Source organism: Poecilia mexicana, unplaced genomic scaffold (genome assembly GCF_051168715.1).
Source record: "Poecilia mexicana isolate PSO_F unplaced genomic scaffold, ASM5116871v1 scaffold_8, whole genome shotgun sequence".
NCBI lineage: Eukaryota > Metazoa > Chordata > Actinopteri > Cyprinodontiformes > Poeciliidae > Poecilia > Poecilia mexicana.
Window position 1 is genome coordinate 1,970,969 of NW_028263377.1, and position 16,111 is coordinate 1,987,079.

Consider the following 16,111-nt stretch of genomic DNA (forward strand, 5'->3'; position numbering starts at 1 on the left):
CTTTTACCATTCAGGGAGACTTTGTGATAATTATAAATACAACAATGGATCCTTTCCACACACAGACTCACATTCCACAGGAACTACTTAGGATCAAACTAAGTAGTCAAAGCTGTTGAAAAGTGCAAATAAAAAGTTTACATAGGTGAAGTGATTATGCAACAAGCAACTTTAATAAACTTGTGTTGGCTGCACAACTTTGACCTTACTGTGGATTTTCTCTAATCCAAACAGGCTCTAAATTAATCTTTGGTTAATTCTCCCTTAAAAAACACCATGTTGTTGTAACAAACAACTAGTTCCTGGCCTTATGTTGACTGGTTTTATGGTCAAATGGGACCAAGGTTGTCCTGATTGAGCACAATGAAAAAATTTGAGAAAAGTTTCCTGTTTTTCACCACTAGATGGCAGCAAGAGAACGCCAGACTCAGGTCTGACGTTCTGCTGCTACAAGAGGAATCTGTTCACTTCTGCCGCCCTGGTAGCGTTATCCTGGGCAAATGAACGTTCAGTTTAGGAAACGGAGCACATGTACTGAACTGCATCCGAAAGTTTTATTAAAGTGTGGTTGTCTCTTTTTTAATATAATAAAAATTAAATCTACAAAAAAATCTACAAAAACTCTACAAAAAATAAAAATAAAAAAATCAAATATCCCACTATCTATTTTGTCTAATTACAACAAAAAGGACTCAAGCGTTATTATCTGTTAAATAAAATATGCAATTAAGGTCATTCATTAAAAACTTAATCATAAGTTGTCAGAATAATAACTGATTTAGCCATTATATTTGTGTTATTTCATTCACTCCTAGGAATACACTTTTACAATATGAGTATGTTTGATTTCTTGTTTATAGTTCAATATATTTTAAAATTTTATTATGTAAATTCATCCATTTTAAAGCCTTAAAGTATTCAAAGGAGGTTGTGGAAGATATTGTTGGTACTCAAACACCCAATCCTTTATGACAATCCATACAATGATTGATAGATTTAAGAGAAAATTCAGAAGAAAATTTGAAAATCATTCAAAAATCCATTTATTTAAATAATTCCTTTCAAAATGTGAAACTCAGTTATTTATCTGTGTTCATTTATGATATATAACCAGTAAAAATATTTATGTTTGGGATGGAGAGACGGTTGTTAAAGCACAGATTAATCTGCAGTTCACTGCTGGTGAATTTTCCTCCAATTTCTCCTCTATGTTCGCTGCCGTTATCCGTGCTTTTCTGCCATACTTTTTCCTTCCACTCAACTTTAAATTAATACATCTGATGCTACATTTGATGGTGTCACCGACTGCTGCTGGAACAACTGATATGTCAGAAGTTTTGTTTAAGATATAACTTGAACATAACATTCAGTCGAAAATAATAATTTTTAATCCAAAACTATTTTCTGAGAAATTTAATTTTAGACTTATGTAAGCCATATTTTCTTTAATTAATAGAAAAACATGTTTTTAATGTTTTATCAACATGTTGTTGTGGAAAATATAATTTGTTCCCAATCCAATTAAACAACGATTAAATAAATAAGATAATAATAAAATAGTTTAAATTCTTTATGTAGTTACTTGATATACGAGTTTCACTTTTTAAATTGAACCACTTTAATAAATTACCTTTTTGATGTTATTCTAATTTTGAAACAGTGATACCTATCATTTGTGTAAAGGAAAATACATGATGCTGGTTAATTTCACAGGACCAAATGTATTATACAGTGTGTCAAGTTGGGCTTCATGTGTATGAAATACAAAGTATTATGAGAAGTATAAAATCCTTAATGATTGTTTTGACTTTCCTATATTTCTCATTCTTAAAGCTAAAAAAAGCTAAAAAGCTAAAAATATCAGTCAGTCAAGGTATTTTAGGTGTTTTTAAACAACGCCAGGTAGTGCATATTTATTGTACCCATTAAGTCAAAATTACCAGCTGAAAAAAAGAAGAAATCAATCAAGTATTGTACATCTGTGCTGTAGTTATTGTTCTAATTAAGACTTTGTGACACTAATGATTTCCATTTATAGTCAGACAGAGACATGCAGCAGAGATCTTAAGTAGGGAATTAAATCATGACAGCTGCACTGACGAATAATGACCTCATGAAGACTAATTGGTTACCGCCCCATAAATACTTTATTTCTTAGTATCATCAGACGTTTCAGTTTATTGCTATTTATAGAGTCCTTTGTTGTCATTGGATTTACTTTACAATATAAATAATACTATAATAGAGGTGACAGATGAGATTTACGTGTGATAGCGCCTGCAGAGCTCAAGTTCAACATCATTTTTACTGCCTTTTTTAGAGAAACAAGAGCAGTGGGATACATTTGGAAGCCTGGACAGACTCAAGAGTTGATCACATATCGGTAAATGTGATTAATCAACAGTTTATGATACACTTTATTAAGATTTCTTAAATGTTCTCCATTGAATATATGTTTTTCTTTGTTTACCAGTCAGGTGGAACTCTCAAATTAAAAAATACTCCATTAGTCCCAAAGGATGGTTGTAACTTATTATCTAAGGTTCTTTAAAGAGTTGTTGTGGATTCTGATGGCTGTGAACAGGAATGATATGCAGCAGTCTGTATTACAGCGGCCCTAAAGAAGCCTCTGACTGAATTTTGAAAGTTGTTAATAATTTTCTTGATTTTATGAAAAATCCTTCTTTGGATCAACATCTCCAGCGGTTCCACAGTAGCCGCCAGAACAGAACCAGCCTTCTTTATCAGGTTGTAGATACTTTTTGTTTTTTGCTGGAACTCCAACAGTTGATGGCAGGAAATGTTGCACTGTACAGGAGAACACTGAGTTGTTTATACACCTCAACCACCACCACTTCTTCTCCTTCTTGACCTAATCATGGTTCTTTAAATCTACCATCAGATTGCAGAATTTTATTGGAAAAGGCACATTTGTTCCCTGAATATGAGCTACTTTGTGCTGGTTTTTACATAAAATCCTATTAAAATGCATTAAAACCAGTGTTTTCAAAATGTCAAAATGTAAGAAAATTAAAGATGTGTGAATACTTTCTTAAGACACTGAATATGTGAGTAAAATTCTGTTTTCCATTCATTTATAATCAATTAGCATCGAGTGCATTTTATAATTGAAACTGAGCCGTAACTATTGGGACCCTCTTGCTGTCACTCGAGACAACAACCAGAAAATGCTTCAATGGGCTCTTTGCACCTCAGCTTCCGCGTTCGGGGTAAAGCGGCTCGATTGTTTCCGATCCAATACAAATATCATTTACATTAGGTGCTTGCAGGGCTTGGCCAAGGTTTGTACATCGATCCGAAGCCCCAACAAGTCAGCTGGAGAAAGGTTTTAAGATGTTCGCCTCGTTATACATTCACTGACACGAAGGTGAGTTTTACTTAAACTTTGTGGCTAACATTAACGTTAGCTTATGCTAGTAGGCAATATTCTCGGACATTGTTCTTGTAAAATGTGCTATTTAAGTATCTAAACATTCTAACGGACAATATATTTATCTTATTTTCAAGTATATTATGTGTGTTTATTGTCGTTAGTGTCACAGACTAACGGGGTTCGGTTACGGTTCGGACTTTTTACTTCCGAAGCCTGACGGAGCTCAACAAGCCTCATAGCTTGACAGTAGCGCAGCTCTGGTGTCAGAGATCTGGTTCAGCTGTTCAGGTTCAAAGTTGCTGCTTTTAGAAAAATATGACCGTGTTGCTTCATGTCTCCGTGTTATTTCGTTTTTTTTACCTTTGCATGTTTCTTGTGAAGAGCTCAGATAGGACGGTGTTTACAGCAGGATGTACAGGCGGATCAGTCGCTCGGCTGTCTGGCTCTGGTCTGCTCTCTCGTTCCCATAAACTCTTTCAGGCTGAATATAGAAGTGATTCCATGGAAATAACTCAGGGAGGCTCCTTTATTTACCATCCGTATCCCCGGTAGTTTTAGGCTGATCCGGAGTGAAGTGAAGGCTGCAAACTTTGCTGTGCGGCGTTAGCTGGTAGCGACAGATATTTACAAGCCATCTTCTTAATTCAGGATCGCTTGGAAATTAACGAAAACTTAAAAGCCCATTATATTAGGAAGACAACAATGTTAATAGTATTGTTTTTCTTGCATCTGAAATACGACTTAGTCTTTTCTACCAGTCATGGTAACTGAAAGCGGAAAAAAGTGAGCCGCATTTGCTCCTGGAAATGTGACGTCAACGCCTTAGGTGCAAAGAGCCCATTGTATTTGCAGCTCGGTTATTGTCCCGCCTTTTCCCTCTTCCGATTGGCCAATTTTCAGAGTAGGGCTTGAATTCGGAGCGCTCTGATTGGTCCGAAGGGCTTTCTGTTTTGGTCGCCTGCCAGCAGCCGTCTGGAAGGGGAGGGGAGCCGTCTGCCTTCCGCTTCTGGGGCTGGATTGACACACAATGAGGAGCAGAGAGGCCGGGGAGACGCTCCACAAACGCCGCTGTAAATAATTACAACAATCACAGAGGCCGGAGAAACATGGAGAACCAGGTACGGTTCGTGTCTCCTTTCGGAATGGGAGGTTTTAGCGGGGAAAGGGGCAGCACGCAGGCGGTTGGCTGGCAGGGGAGAAATGAATCTTCCTTTCTGCGCGTGAGAAAGGGGAGAAAAAAAAACTCGTAGTTGTTTGGCTCTGGAGCTGTGCTAGCTGGGCACTCATACATCGGTATTTACTACTACAGCACTCAGCACCGCTGCCTAGCCACATCCAAGCACACAAAGAGACCCCCGCTTGGGTTTTTATTCTGCCCTGGTTCCTTCAGAAACACACGCAAACCGTTTACAGCTCGCGACAGTCAGTTTATATCGGGGCTTTTGGTGAAGCTAAGCTAAGCTAATTTATGTATGAGGAGAGTGTCGGCCGTTGGCTAAAGGCTAAGGAGCAGCTACAAGGCGCTGGGGGAAAAGATTTGTCCTGCCCCAGGTTAGGCTGCTGAGGCTGGCGGCGGTGTTGTCTCCGCCGCCAACGGCCTGAAATCTGAACAACACAGAGGAACTGATAACGACAGGAATCTTACAACACTCTGGAGTATATTTGCATTATTTGCTCACAGCTGGTTAATGTTCACCACGTTCAGGACTGCACAGGGTTTCTACGCAGAATGGAAAAGTGTGGAATTTAGTATTGGGTGTTTTCCAGGTTGGATGAGGAAGAAATGTTTGTATTTCCAGATTACTTAAATCATTGTCCAAAAGTTGCACCCATGCATTTGTCCAGATATCTGTTTTTCTTTTCGTGCATGCAGTTATCCATTGAATCAAACAGTACATCTGTATTTACTTTTACAATTATTTTTCCTTCCATCCACCATCTATTCATAAATCTATCTCTCAATACTTCATAGATGCATGCATATATTTTTCATTCATTCATCAATGCATAGTTTTCCCATCCATACATCCACTGTTACTTGTATTGTTACATAAATATATATTTTTCAGTAGAGCCACTCATCACTGCACACACATTTCCATCAGTTCATCAAAAAAATGCATTATTTTACATATGTACCTCTATTTATTTCCTCCACTGACTTAAAAAATATCTATTTTCACCTATTGTACATATGAAAATACACATAATTGTCTATTTATCTAGAGGGGTAACAATACCTGAAAATTTTCTGATATTTTATAATTTATTTTTGTAATTCAGTGACTCCCCCCTTTATCGTAGGTTTGTATATAAAATGGACAGATATCTTAATTAGGAAAAGTATGAATTTCAATATTACAGATGTGAAGTTGACCTGATTTTAAATTGTAGGAGGTAAAAATGGTCAGAAGCCACATGAGTAGAGAAGGACAAGATCCTAAGAGGTGTGTTAGCTAAATAATAGAAATAAAGTATGCCAAACTGATGCTTTGAACTGAAGGACTAAAATCTAACGTTCAAATAATACAAGCATGTGTGTAAATTAAAAAGTAAGACACCTACGGCATTGCTAGAACAATTGTCCCTCAATTTACAATACAGACTATGTTGTTACCCAGAATAACTGAAAAGCATAGTTTGTAGATAAAAATTGATATTGTCAACAATTGTTAATAAATGAAATGGTTTTAGTGGTTATGCTGCTGCTAACTGTATGAGCTGATTTGTAGTAGTCATTTTCTATAGTTTATAATTTGATATTTCTACTGTTTAAACAGCAGCAGAGAATGAAGGCTCACAAGAAGAAAGTCATTCTGCTTACATTCTTTTTTATAGTAAATATTGATGTTAAATGCTGAGATATCTGATAGAAATCTGATCCTACACTATTTAAGTGCTCATGTATCAAATCAGTTGTTTTTTTTAAATGTAGCTAACTTGAGTTGTCTTCACTCAGTAACACCATCCAAACTGAAGAGTGTTGTCAACCAGATCCAGTAGTGATTATGTATGTTGTATTTAGGAACCAGAAAACGACAGTGTTTTTGAGCTTTTCATCAAACTCAATCCACTCTCTTGCAGCAACTCAAATTATTGAATCGATACAAAGTCTGCTGAATTAGTACAAGTTGTAATCCTAGTAGCATTGACAAAAGCAGGATTTGTCTACAGAGTGACACAATCTTTACCATTTCCAAGGTTTTTCTTGCTTTTTGTAAATTTCAGGTTCCTATATGTCTGAAAAGAGCATTTGTGTTTATAGGTTGCATTTTTTTATCTTCTAAGAATATAAAGGAAGAAGTTCCTAAAATAATTATAATTTAATTCACATTGTAAAAGGCTTAATGAATAAAACCTAGTTGGGTTGTTCTCTTTTACGGTAATTGGGAGCATAATGAACCCTGTGTTTTAAAACAAACCCTGTCATTAAGACTATAAAACAAACAGAAAGTAGGGTTTTTTTTTGCTTGCTGTTCATCTTCTGTAGACAAGTCTTCCCTCTGTTTCTTCTTTTATTGGTCTTATTTGCTCATGAAAAATCCCTTTAAAACTATTTAAATGTTGGCAGAAGTCTGTAGTTTTTAGTATTTTATATGTTCTAGGTAAAGAGGATAAAATGCATGTAGGTAAATCTATTGGAGTCTGTGTGTGTTAGTGGCGAATGACCTCACAATGTATTGTATAATTTTAAGGGTTAGTTTCTAATCCACATTTGATTAATGTACAAAATTGCTCACTTAGGGTTTATGTCGTCTGAAGATGAACATTTTATGCAGAAAGCTCAGTAAGCCAAATTATAGATCTGCTGTCTGTGGAAGAAATGCAGCTTGGTGCGTCCCAAATGCCTGAGGCTGCAGGAGGCTGGGTTTTCAGGGTGAAGCCACACACACTTGTGGAAAGTGGCTCATCCACTTTCATGGAGCTAGACTCTATTCAGCGTTGACCCCCTTTGAAGTCTCAACCGCCCAAAGTCGACTTCTGGTACAAGTTAAAAGCAAATTCCAGCTTTTTGGTCTGTTCTAACTGAAACTCCAGGTTTGTCACTACTATTGGAAAATGGGCTAATCACAAGTATTTAATACCACTGTCCTATATTTTACATTTTTTTAAGATGTGTTCACGTTCACCTGCAAAGAAACAGCTCAAATCTGCCAAAAATCTTTCACTCTTCTCTGTTTATTCCAGAAAAACACAAGTTTTTCTTCTTCTGTGGTTTGGTAGCATCTTGTAGTTTATTTCAGTGCACATATCTTGATATTAACATAACTACCAATTTCCAAAATTAAGGACAGTAATGACAAAAACTGGATTTTTAATCAGTTTGAAAGTAGTTTTTATTTTTTTACAGACACCGAAAGTAAAAATTAACTCTAAAAATGGACCAGTCACAATGTTATGGCCAATTTCTGATCAGCTTTGCCAACTGATATTTCTCTAAGAATTATAAGAATATCTAAAAAGGTATCTTGGTATTATTTAAAAGCAGAAAATGAATATACCATTCACATTTCACTACTTTTCCTCAGCTTATATTGGTTGATGTGGTTAGTTTGGCTAGCATTACTGAAACAGAAGTCCTGGAGAAGCTCAGCAGGATAAAACCTGATTGTCATTTTAGCATAATTTACAATTTATCAATCACTTTGCTGTGTCCGTTGTTTCCATAGACAGAAGGAACTCACCCTTCACTCGTTTGGCAAATCCTTCTTTATACTGGTGGCACTCGTCCTTGAAGTTCTTTGTGCAAATAAAGAGGATTTTCCCCCACCGTGTGGGTACATTTCTAAGAAAAATAACATTTAACCAGCCACTTAGAAAAGACTCTGATGCTGGGTGTAATTAAATTTGTGGGTTAACACACCTTCACAATTTAAATCCAAAAATAATGTGAGAAATAAAAATGGCAGATTCACAAAATTGGTTAGCCGGAAACTGATTAACTTGTTTGTTTTGTGAAGTAATAGTTCAAAAAGACTAATAGTGAATAGAGAAACTGAACAGATTTCAAAAATATGACAGATATCGCTTTATATGTCCCCTTTAAAGAAACCCTGACTGACTGACCTGTCACCGGTCAGTGTTAATCAAGGTCAATATCGTCTGATTCTTGCTGACAGATGATTTCTCAGTGTATCTATTAGTTGACTCTGTGTTAAAGCTCCGTAATTGAGTTGTCATTCCCAGTCGTGTTATGAAGATCATGTTGCAACAGCAAAGTGTGTCAGTCTGCAGTGGTTGAAATGTCAAGATGTTCTGCAGAGTTGTGTGGCGTTTGAATGAACTGAACCAAATCCAAGAAATATAGAAGTCTGTCAATGTTTTGTTTGAATTAAAGTCTTGGGGAAATTGGAATATCGTTGCATCACAGTGGTTTGTTTGGTCATGTTGCTTCATATGTCTATAACTAAAGAGGAATTGGGACTTTATGTGCATCTGATCTCCTCTGGTTTCTTATGATCATATCTTATTGCAGGATCAGTGCAGCTGGGTTGACATGTTTGATTTGTCATGCAGCTTGTTAAATTTCTTACACTCTAATTCACACACCCAGTTTCAAATAGTCACTTGCTTTCACTGGAGGCCTCACTGACTGTATTTGTAATTGGTCAGTGTCTCTTTAGGACGTAAGATTTTCCAAAACAGATTAACGTTTCACTGTTCCTGCTGATGTAGGCTATGATAGTCTGATCTTCACCCAAAGGAAATTTGGTCATTGCTTGGTGTCCCTGTGTGTGTGCTCTCTTTGGGTCAGTGTTCCTGCTTTTCTTTCAATCGTTTATTAGCTTGAAGAGATTAATGGATGTTATTTATTTATGGCCGCCGGGAGTTCATTGTTTTCATGGGAGCCAGCATGTCTGCCAGAATTTGTGTTTCCCCTCAGTTGGAGAGAAAAAAACAGCGTGGTCATGCACACATCGTCGCTGTTTTAGCAGCTTTGCTTTATTTGCTTTTTAGTCCCGTGCATTTCTTTTGATTGAAATATCCATTATTTTTGCTTCAAATTGTGAATTTGTCTGCATATTATTATTTCAGATAAATAAACATTTTATTTCTGTAATTAGTATCCAGGTGTTTTAAGCTTGTTTTTTCTCTTCTCGCATTGTTTTTTATAAGTTAATATGATCTTTGATTTTAATGGAAAAATAGACACTTGGATTTTAAAAAAAGCTACAATATAGATTTTATTTATTTATTAGTAACTTATAATTGCTACTTTTCCTGACAATGTTGTGACTTAGAGGGGTATTCTCACCAAGGAACTTAAAATACGACAAATGTATCGCTGTGTTATTGGTGAATGTCACGAGCATTTAATGAAATTAGGATACTGAGAGTCCATCCAACTACTTAAATGCAATATTTGGCACGCAGAGAGTTGAAGTTGTGGACCTGACTTATTTACTGACAGTAAATGATACTAAATCTTTCCTGTTTTAGTAATTTAGGATTGCCAACATTATTTTTGCTAAAGGCCAATTCAGAAGTTCCCAACTACTACCTTTATTTGGAAAGCCCAGTTAATGATTTCATGGCTTTCAAGCTTTGCTCAACAATGATAGGTCATATTTTAGCTCACTCTCACCTGAACTTTATTACTCACCTGGAATGACTCAGAGCAAAATGTTAAAATCTTTAGTTAAGAGGAAAATCAGCTAAAATGCAAACGTAGCTCCATGTATCATTCAACCATCAAATATTGGCTCGGTCTTATGAAAACATTTCCAAGCAACAACATGATATCCAGGTGGTTTTATAGTAATCATTTTATTGAGAAAATCAAACAAAAATACTTATCCTGGATTAAACCTAATTTATCAGAAAGTTTTGAGTATTTCTTTTGCTGAATAAAGGGGAAAAAAAATAGCCAAAAACCATTTGGTTTAAAATTTTTGTGCGTTACACACCTAATATTAATGCAACTGATTCAACATGCAAAATTACAGAGAAGGAAACTTTGGGTCATCCTTTCCAGATGCTTGATGGTTATATGTTCATCTGTTCCAACAATTAGGCAAATACAACATGAGACTGTGCAGCCATCATGCTGTTCAGGAAGCAGACGGGTTATGAAATGTCTGTAAAAACCCTGAAAAACAAAAGACCCTGGAAAGATGTTGGTGAAAGCTGGTAATAGCTGTCCGAGCTGAATGACTAATATGTTTTGTTTATTTGAGACGGCATAATCCATTTTATTTGTTTTTGTTTATTTTGGATAATTAAAATGTCTTTCCAGCTCCAGTACTAAATGTTCTTAATGTTTGAGAAGGTGTTCTTGCATTATTATGCCTAAATCATGTGAAAATATTCTCAAAACAATAGTATCGTTTATCACCATAATGTCTGGAACAATTTATTGTCCATCTAAATTTATTGTGTTAGGGCTTTTTGGCCTTAATTTTTATTATTCACAAAAAAAGAGAACTTTCAAGCCTGAGAATACCGTTCCTCCAAATCCTGACTGTTAAACCAGATCTGTCAGGAGGAATAAAACTTGATTGTTTGACTCACATACTCACATTATTTTGGCATTTAGCAAGTAAACATCCTGGTGGTATTTCTAATTGACTTTAAATGATAAAAGTTTAGTTTGATTTAATATTATTTTATGTAAACATTTGATTATTTGTATTTCCATGGCAATATCAATTTTTAATGTGTAAATATGGTACTTCTCTTGATTGTATTGCTTTAATTCAAAAGGTTATTTTGTGTTTGTATGTTTTGTTGGTCTTTCTGCAAAAATACATTTCCTAATGTGTTTTTTTTTTTGTCCAAACAAAATAAAAAATTAAGCACTGATTTTTGCGACCGATTATCAAAATTTAAAAGAAAACTAATCTGAAACAGCTTCATATTATTATTCAGCTGATTTAAATTGTACTCTTAGGTTGAAGTCTAATTTTATTATGTTTACACCGATTTTATGAGCATGACTTTTATTCAAAAGCATAAATATTATCCATTTACAGGATCTTGTCCAATTAAAAGCTTAAAGTTCTTGCAGTCAAGGAGCTGGGGCAAATGACTAAGCCATACTTAACTTGAAATATTGGCTTCATTGATTGTTATGTCATTAAAAGAGTGGCTCATTAATTTCCCTCTATTTGTCACGTCTGTAATTCATCACCCTCATTTATTCCCTGTTGGGCTAATACGTCTTGATTATTGGCAGATATTCATACCCACTCCCGGCCATTCAGCATCAGATTAGCCGAATTAATTGATAAAATGTCAGTGTAAAATTAAACTTCAGTTTAACTATTCAGTAAACTATTCAGTTGCTTAATAAAACACTCCAGCCTTTCTCTTTATGTTTTGCTTATCTGATTTTCTGCGACTCCTTGGTGGGGGAGGGTGTGGTTAATGATCAGAGCGACTCCCTCGTTGTCTCCCTGTTGGCACGCTGCAGTCTGGAGTTTAAGGGCATTACTGTCACAGGACGGCCAGGCAGAGAGCCAGGCAGGGAGGAGGTGAGCGCCAAACGAGCTCATCGCGGTCCCGTCCCGTCTAATCCCTCCACTCACGAGCCGCACCGTGCCATTTCCAAATCCCCACATTCTTCAGGCTGTCCCTGGACATAAAGTGCCTTTCTGCCCCCCTACCCCCGTCTCTCTCCACTTCATTCCTCACCAGCACCCCGTCTCGGTGTTCTCCTTCTGCACTCCTCTTCATCTTCTATAATCACAGCGTCATTTGCGAGGCTCTCTCCTGTTATTGTCCGTGGCAGACAGCAGTAGTCCAATAATGCGCTCCTTTTCTGGACTCCTCTTTTGAGATCAGGCTGCTTGGGCGTCAAATTACTCTTAATTTCACTGAGAGCGTCCCGACACCAGTCCAGCTTTGTGTCTGTCCAGACGCCTCCCTTCCTTCCCCTCTGAAGTGTCACCAGACTTTGAGCAGAGACTTGAAGGTTTTTGTTCAAGGTGGAATCGGGGAAATGATGAATAGTGGGTTCTCGGATTAATCGCGTTGCTGGCTTCGCTTATGTTTATTTCATAAGACGGCTTAGTTTGCAAGGTGTTTCTGCTGCTGTAATTTATCACTGCAGAAGAAGTGGTATGAAGCCACCTGGACAGGGCTCACGCTAAAGGTCGTTTTCATTATAGATCAGTGTAATTAAATATTTCCATTAGGGATGGACCGATGCACTTTTTTCACTTCTGATGCAGAGATCTATCGGTTCAGCCAATACAGAAAAACAGGTGAATTGACTTAAAATGTTTATTTTTTTTAGACGTAGACAGAAATTTACTGAATTACAAATTTATTTGATAACACTGCACCAGTACAGCTCACTTAAATACACCAGTTACTTCACAAGCTTGGCCAAGCATGGGAAAATAACACCACTTTATTCTCATTTTAGGAGTATAACCGACAAATAAAAGGATAAAAACAATTTCTTGACTGCAGAGTCCTTTCCTCCATGCTGGTGGCTTGAACTTGAAAATTTTTCAGAGTTTCGTTCCTCTGGTAAGGCACCACCCCACCAGTGAGTGGGAGCGTCTCACCACTCCAATCCCAGCCTCGGTTGTCTCTGACTGGCCGCTCCAGGCTGAAAGTCCTCTCCCTCTGTGTTAAAGCAAACTTAAAAACATGTTTGTGAAATTGATAAATTTATCTCGAATATGACCATGTCCATCAACCTTTTCTGATGCGATACTTCAAATGTTCATGTCAAATGTTGATGGAGATCTACCTGTGAATCTGTGGCTGGACTTGTAAAGATGTTCAGCAAAGCTGACATGAAGAAACTCATTAATTTTTGGCTTGATAATATAAAGCTATCAAGAGAAAAGAAGCGATACACATAGATTACGAGGTTGGAGCAAGTTGATCTGAAGTCTCTGCCTCCTGATAAACCTTTTATGCATTTTTTAATATAACTTTGTTTTTGTTTTGGTTCCTTTCCAGTGCACGGTGCAGGTGAAGCTGGAGTTGGGTCACAGAGCTCAGCTGAAGAAGAAAGTGACCTCTGAAGGCTTCACCCACGACTGGATGGTTTTTGTCAGAGGCCCAGAGACCGGCGACATCCAGCACTTTGTAGAGAGGGTCGTCTTCCGCCTGCATGACAGCTTCCCCAAACCCAAGAGAGGTAAACGCTCAACATTAGATTTAAACACATATACTTACACTGTTTATTCAAAGCTCTCCTTTTTGTGATGCATCTGAAATTCAGCAGTTCTTTAAGCTTTGAAAGAGGTCAGATTAAGAACAGATGATTGAGATAATCTGTATAAGAGATATAAGTGTAATAAAAATGAACAAAAAAGAATAATCCATCAATCCAATTTACATTTCTAAAAGTCTTATGAATTAATATACAAATTTGACCATTTTAACAAATGTTTTTAAATTATTCCATCATATTAAGCTCAAGTAGACTGGTACAAGAAACAAAAAAGTTAAACATTTGGTATGTGAGAAGTTTTTGATTTTAATTTACGATGATTGTTTTCAATTTGGAAATGTTTTTTTAAAATTCTGTTTATTTTAAATTGGGATTATTCTGAAAAGTACACTGAGTTAGGGATGGGTATTTATCATATTTATAATTATTGGGATTTTTTTTTTTACCGTGATACAATATTTGTTTTATTTTGAGAACAATAGACTGCATTTCCTCCAAAAAAATTTACAGTATTATCACTTTTGCCATTTTGTCCTCCGTTGGTTTCATGAAAGCATTACTATATATATATATTTTTTTTTTTTTTTTTTTTTTTTCAAAAATATGATTAAATGCATGTAAAGTATACAGTTTAGTGAAAAAATAAATCTAACTTCTGTAGAAGAAGCCTGTTATAAAAATGGATTCTGTTTTGTTACGGGACTTCGACTGCAGCAGTCAGACTACAGATGAATTAAAAGATACGGTAAAGTAGTTGTACATACTTTGTCTTCACTTTTATGACAGCAAAATATCCTGCAACATATTGTGATTAAAATCACCCATATGAACATATAAATTGTCAGTGATGAGTGTATGTCTGTCCGCAGTATGCAAGGAGCCTCCATACAAAGTGGAGGAATCGGGCTACGCAGGCTTCATCATGCCTATCGAGGTTTACTTCAAGAACAAGGTGCGAACGCCTCAACAGTACTACACGTATTTTATGGTGTGGAGAAAGAAAATGTGGGATAACAGAGTAGGAAAAAAGCTGTTTTTAAATGCCTGATTCATTGTTCCATAAATGTTTCATATGTCCTTCCATCTATCCTTAAAGTGTGTGGAATCTGGTGTCATTAGAGTGCGGACAGATGTTGAATGTGTTGGAACCTGTTGTTGTTCGAGAAGTGGTCGACTTCGGTCCTCAAAGGGTCGAAGCAGGTTTTAGACGTGGCCCTGCTCCAACACCTGATTCAAATCACCAAATTATCTCCTCAGCCTTTCAGCAAGTTCTGCTGCAGCCTGAAAATGTTGCCGTCATTCAAGTCTGTGTGCGTTCAAGCAAGGAAACATCTAAACCAGTGGTGTCCAAACTGTCAAATTAAAAAAATCATTTGATTTATTTTTAATTTTACCCGCTCAATAATAATTTTATTTTTATTCAATCAAGTTATTCGTACAGTACATTTCTGCAACAAGTGCTTTACATCACAAAACACAAAAAAAGCAATAAAAACAGTCACCAAAAATGGAAATCATTAATGATTAAAAACACAAAAAGGACTTCAGATGCCTTTTTAAATGACAATTTTCAAAAAATTTTGAAGCATTCGTTGTTTTCTATTCATTGGCCAAATGTTTTACCTTTTGTTGACTTTTGGTGAAGGGCCAAACAAAATCATTTCGAGAGCCATAAATGGCCCATGCGCCACACTTTGGACACCATGGTCTAAACCATGCATGATACAAGCTCTCAAAAACTGGAGTTCCCTGCACCTTGTGTTATTTATAAATGAAAGCAAAATTAAAATTTATTTAGCAAATCCAAATGTGCTGCTTTTATTTTGAAAAGCTTTTATTGTGAAGATTTCTGCCTTAATTTCTTTGTTTGATGCTACTATATGTTTGTAGATATTTTATTTAAATTATGTTTAGTTTTATAAAAACACATCAAGTATTTTACTTGCCAGTCTCTGAGTCGGATTCTTAACTCTGAATTAGTTCACTTCTATTTGTGAGCTCACATAATTTCTCTGTAATTAATTTTGCAACTTGGCGACTTAGTGAAAGTTTAAATGGTTGGAGTTCAAAAGGAAGAGAAAAAGTTTGTGCTATTAACATTAGTTTGGTGTCGACATAACATTAAGTGTACATAATTCTCATTTCCTTCCTGATTTCTTCAAAATTTCCTTCCAAGAAATGTCACTTATTATTCAATGATTATTATTCAGAAATACTTTTTTCTTACAAAAACTGTTTCATTCAGTTTCTGTTGTGGTACATAAAGCAAGTTTTAATCCTCTCTCTCTTCAGGAGGAGCCAAAAAAAGTCATCTTCAATTATGACCTGTTCCTTAACTTGGAGGGAAACCCTCCCGTTAACCACCTGCGCTGTGAGAAACTCACCTTCAACAACCCCACCAAAGAATTCAGGAAAAAGCTCATCAAGGCGGGAGGGGTAAGTCTGTCACTGACAGCTTTACTCAACAACAGCTAAGAGGACTTTAGGTCAGATTACAGTAAAAATCTGACCATTTTATTTCTCATTTCACTCATTAAATACAGTTCCTGTAGTTGTGTTAAGCTTTGAAAACAACGAGAGCG

At 36.2% G+C, this 16,111-nt stretch overlaps 1 protein-coding gene across 2 annotated transcripts in view; it reads left to right on the forward strand.

The window, feature by feature from the left end:
* The first annotated feature begins 4,366 nt into the window (after positions 1-4,366).
* mllt1a (MLLT1 super elongation complex subunit a) overlaps positions 4,367-16,111 on the forward strand; it is a 29,330-nt gene continuing 17,585 nt past the window's right edge. For both annotated transcript variants that reach the window (XM_014971919.2, XM_014971920.2), the window contains exons 1-4: positions 4,367-4,512; positions 13,313-13,493; positions 14,399-14,481; positions 15,822-15,965. In XM_014971919.2, coding sequence (XP_014827405.1) covers positions 4,501-4,512; positions 13,313-13,493; positions 14,399-14,481; positions 15,822-15,965 — 420 coding nt within the window. In that variant the 5' untranslated portion in view covers positions 4,367-4,500. The remainder of the gene's footprint in view (positions 4,513-13,312; positions 13,494-14,398; positions 14,482-15,821; positions 15,966-16,111) is intronic.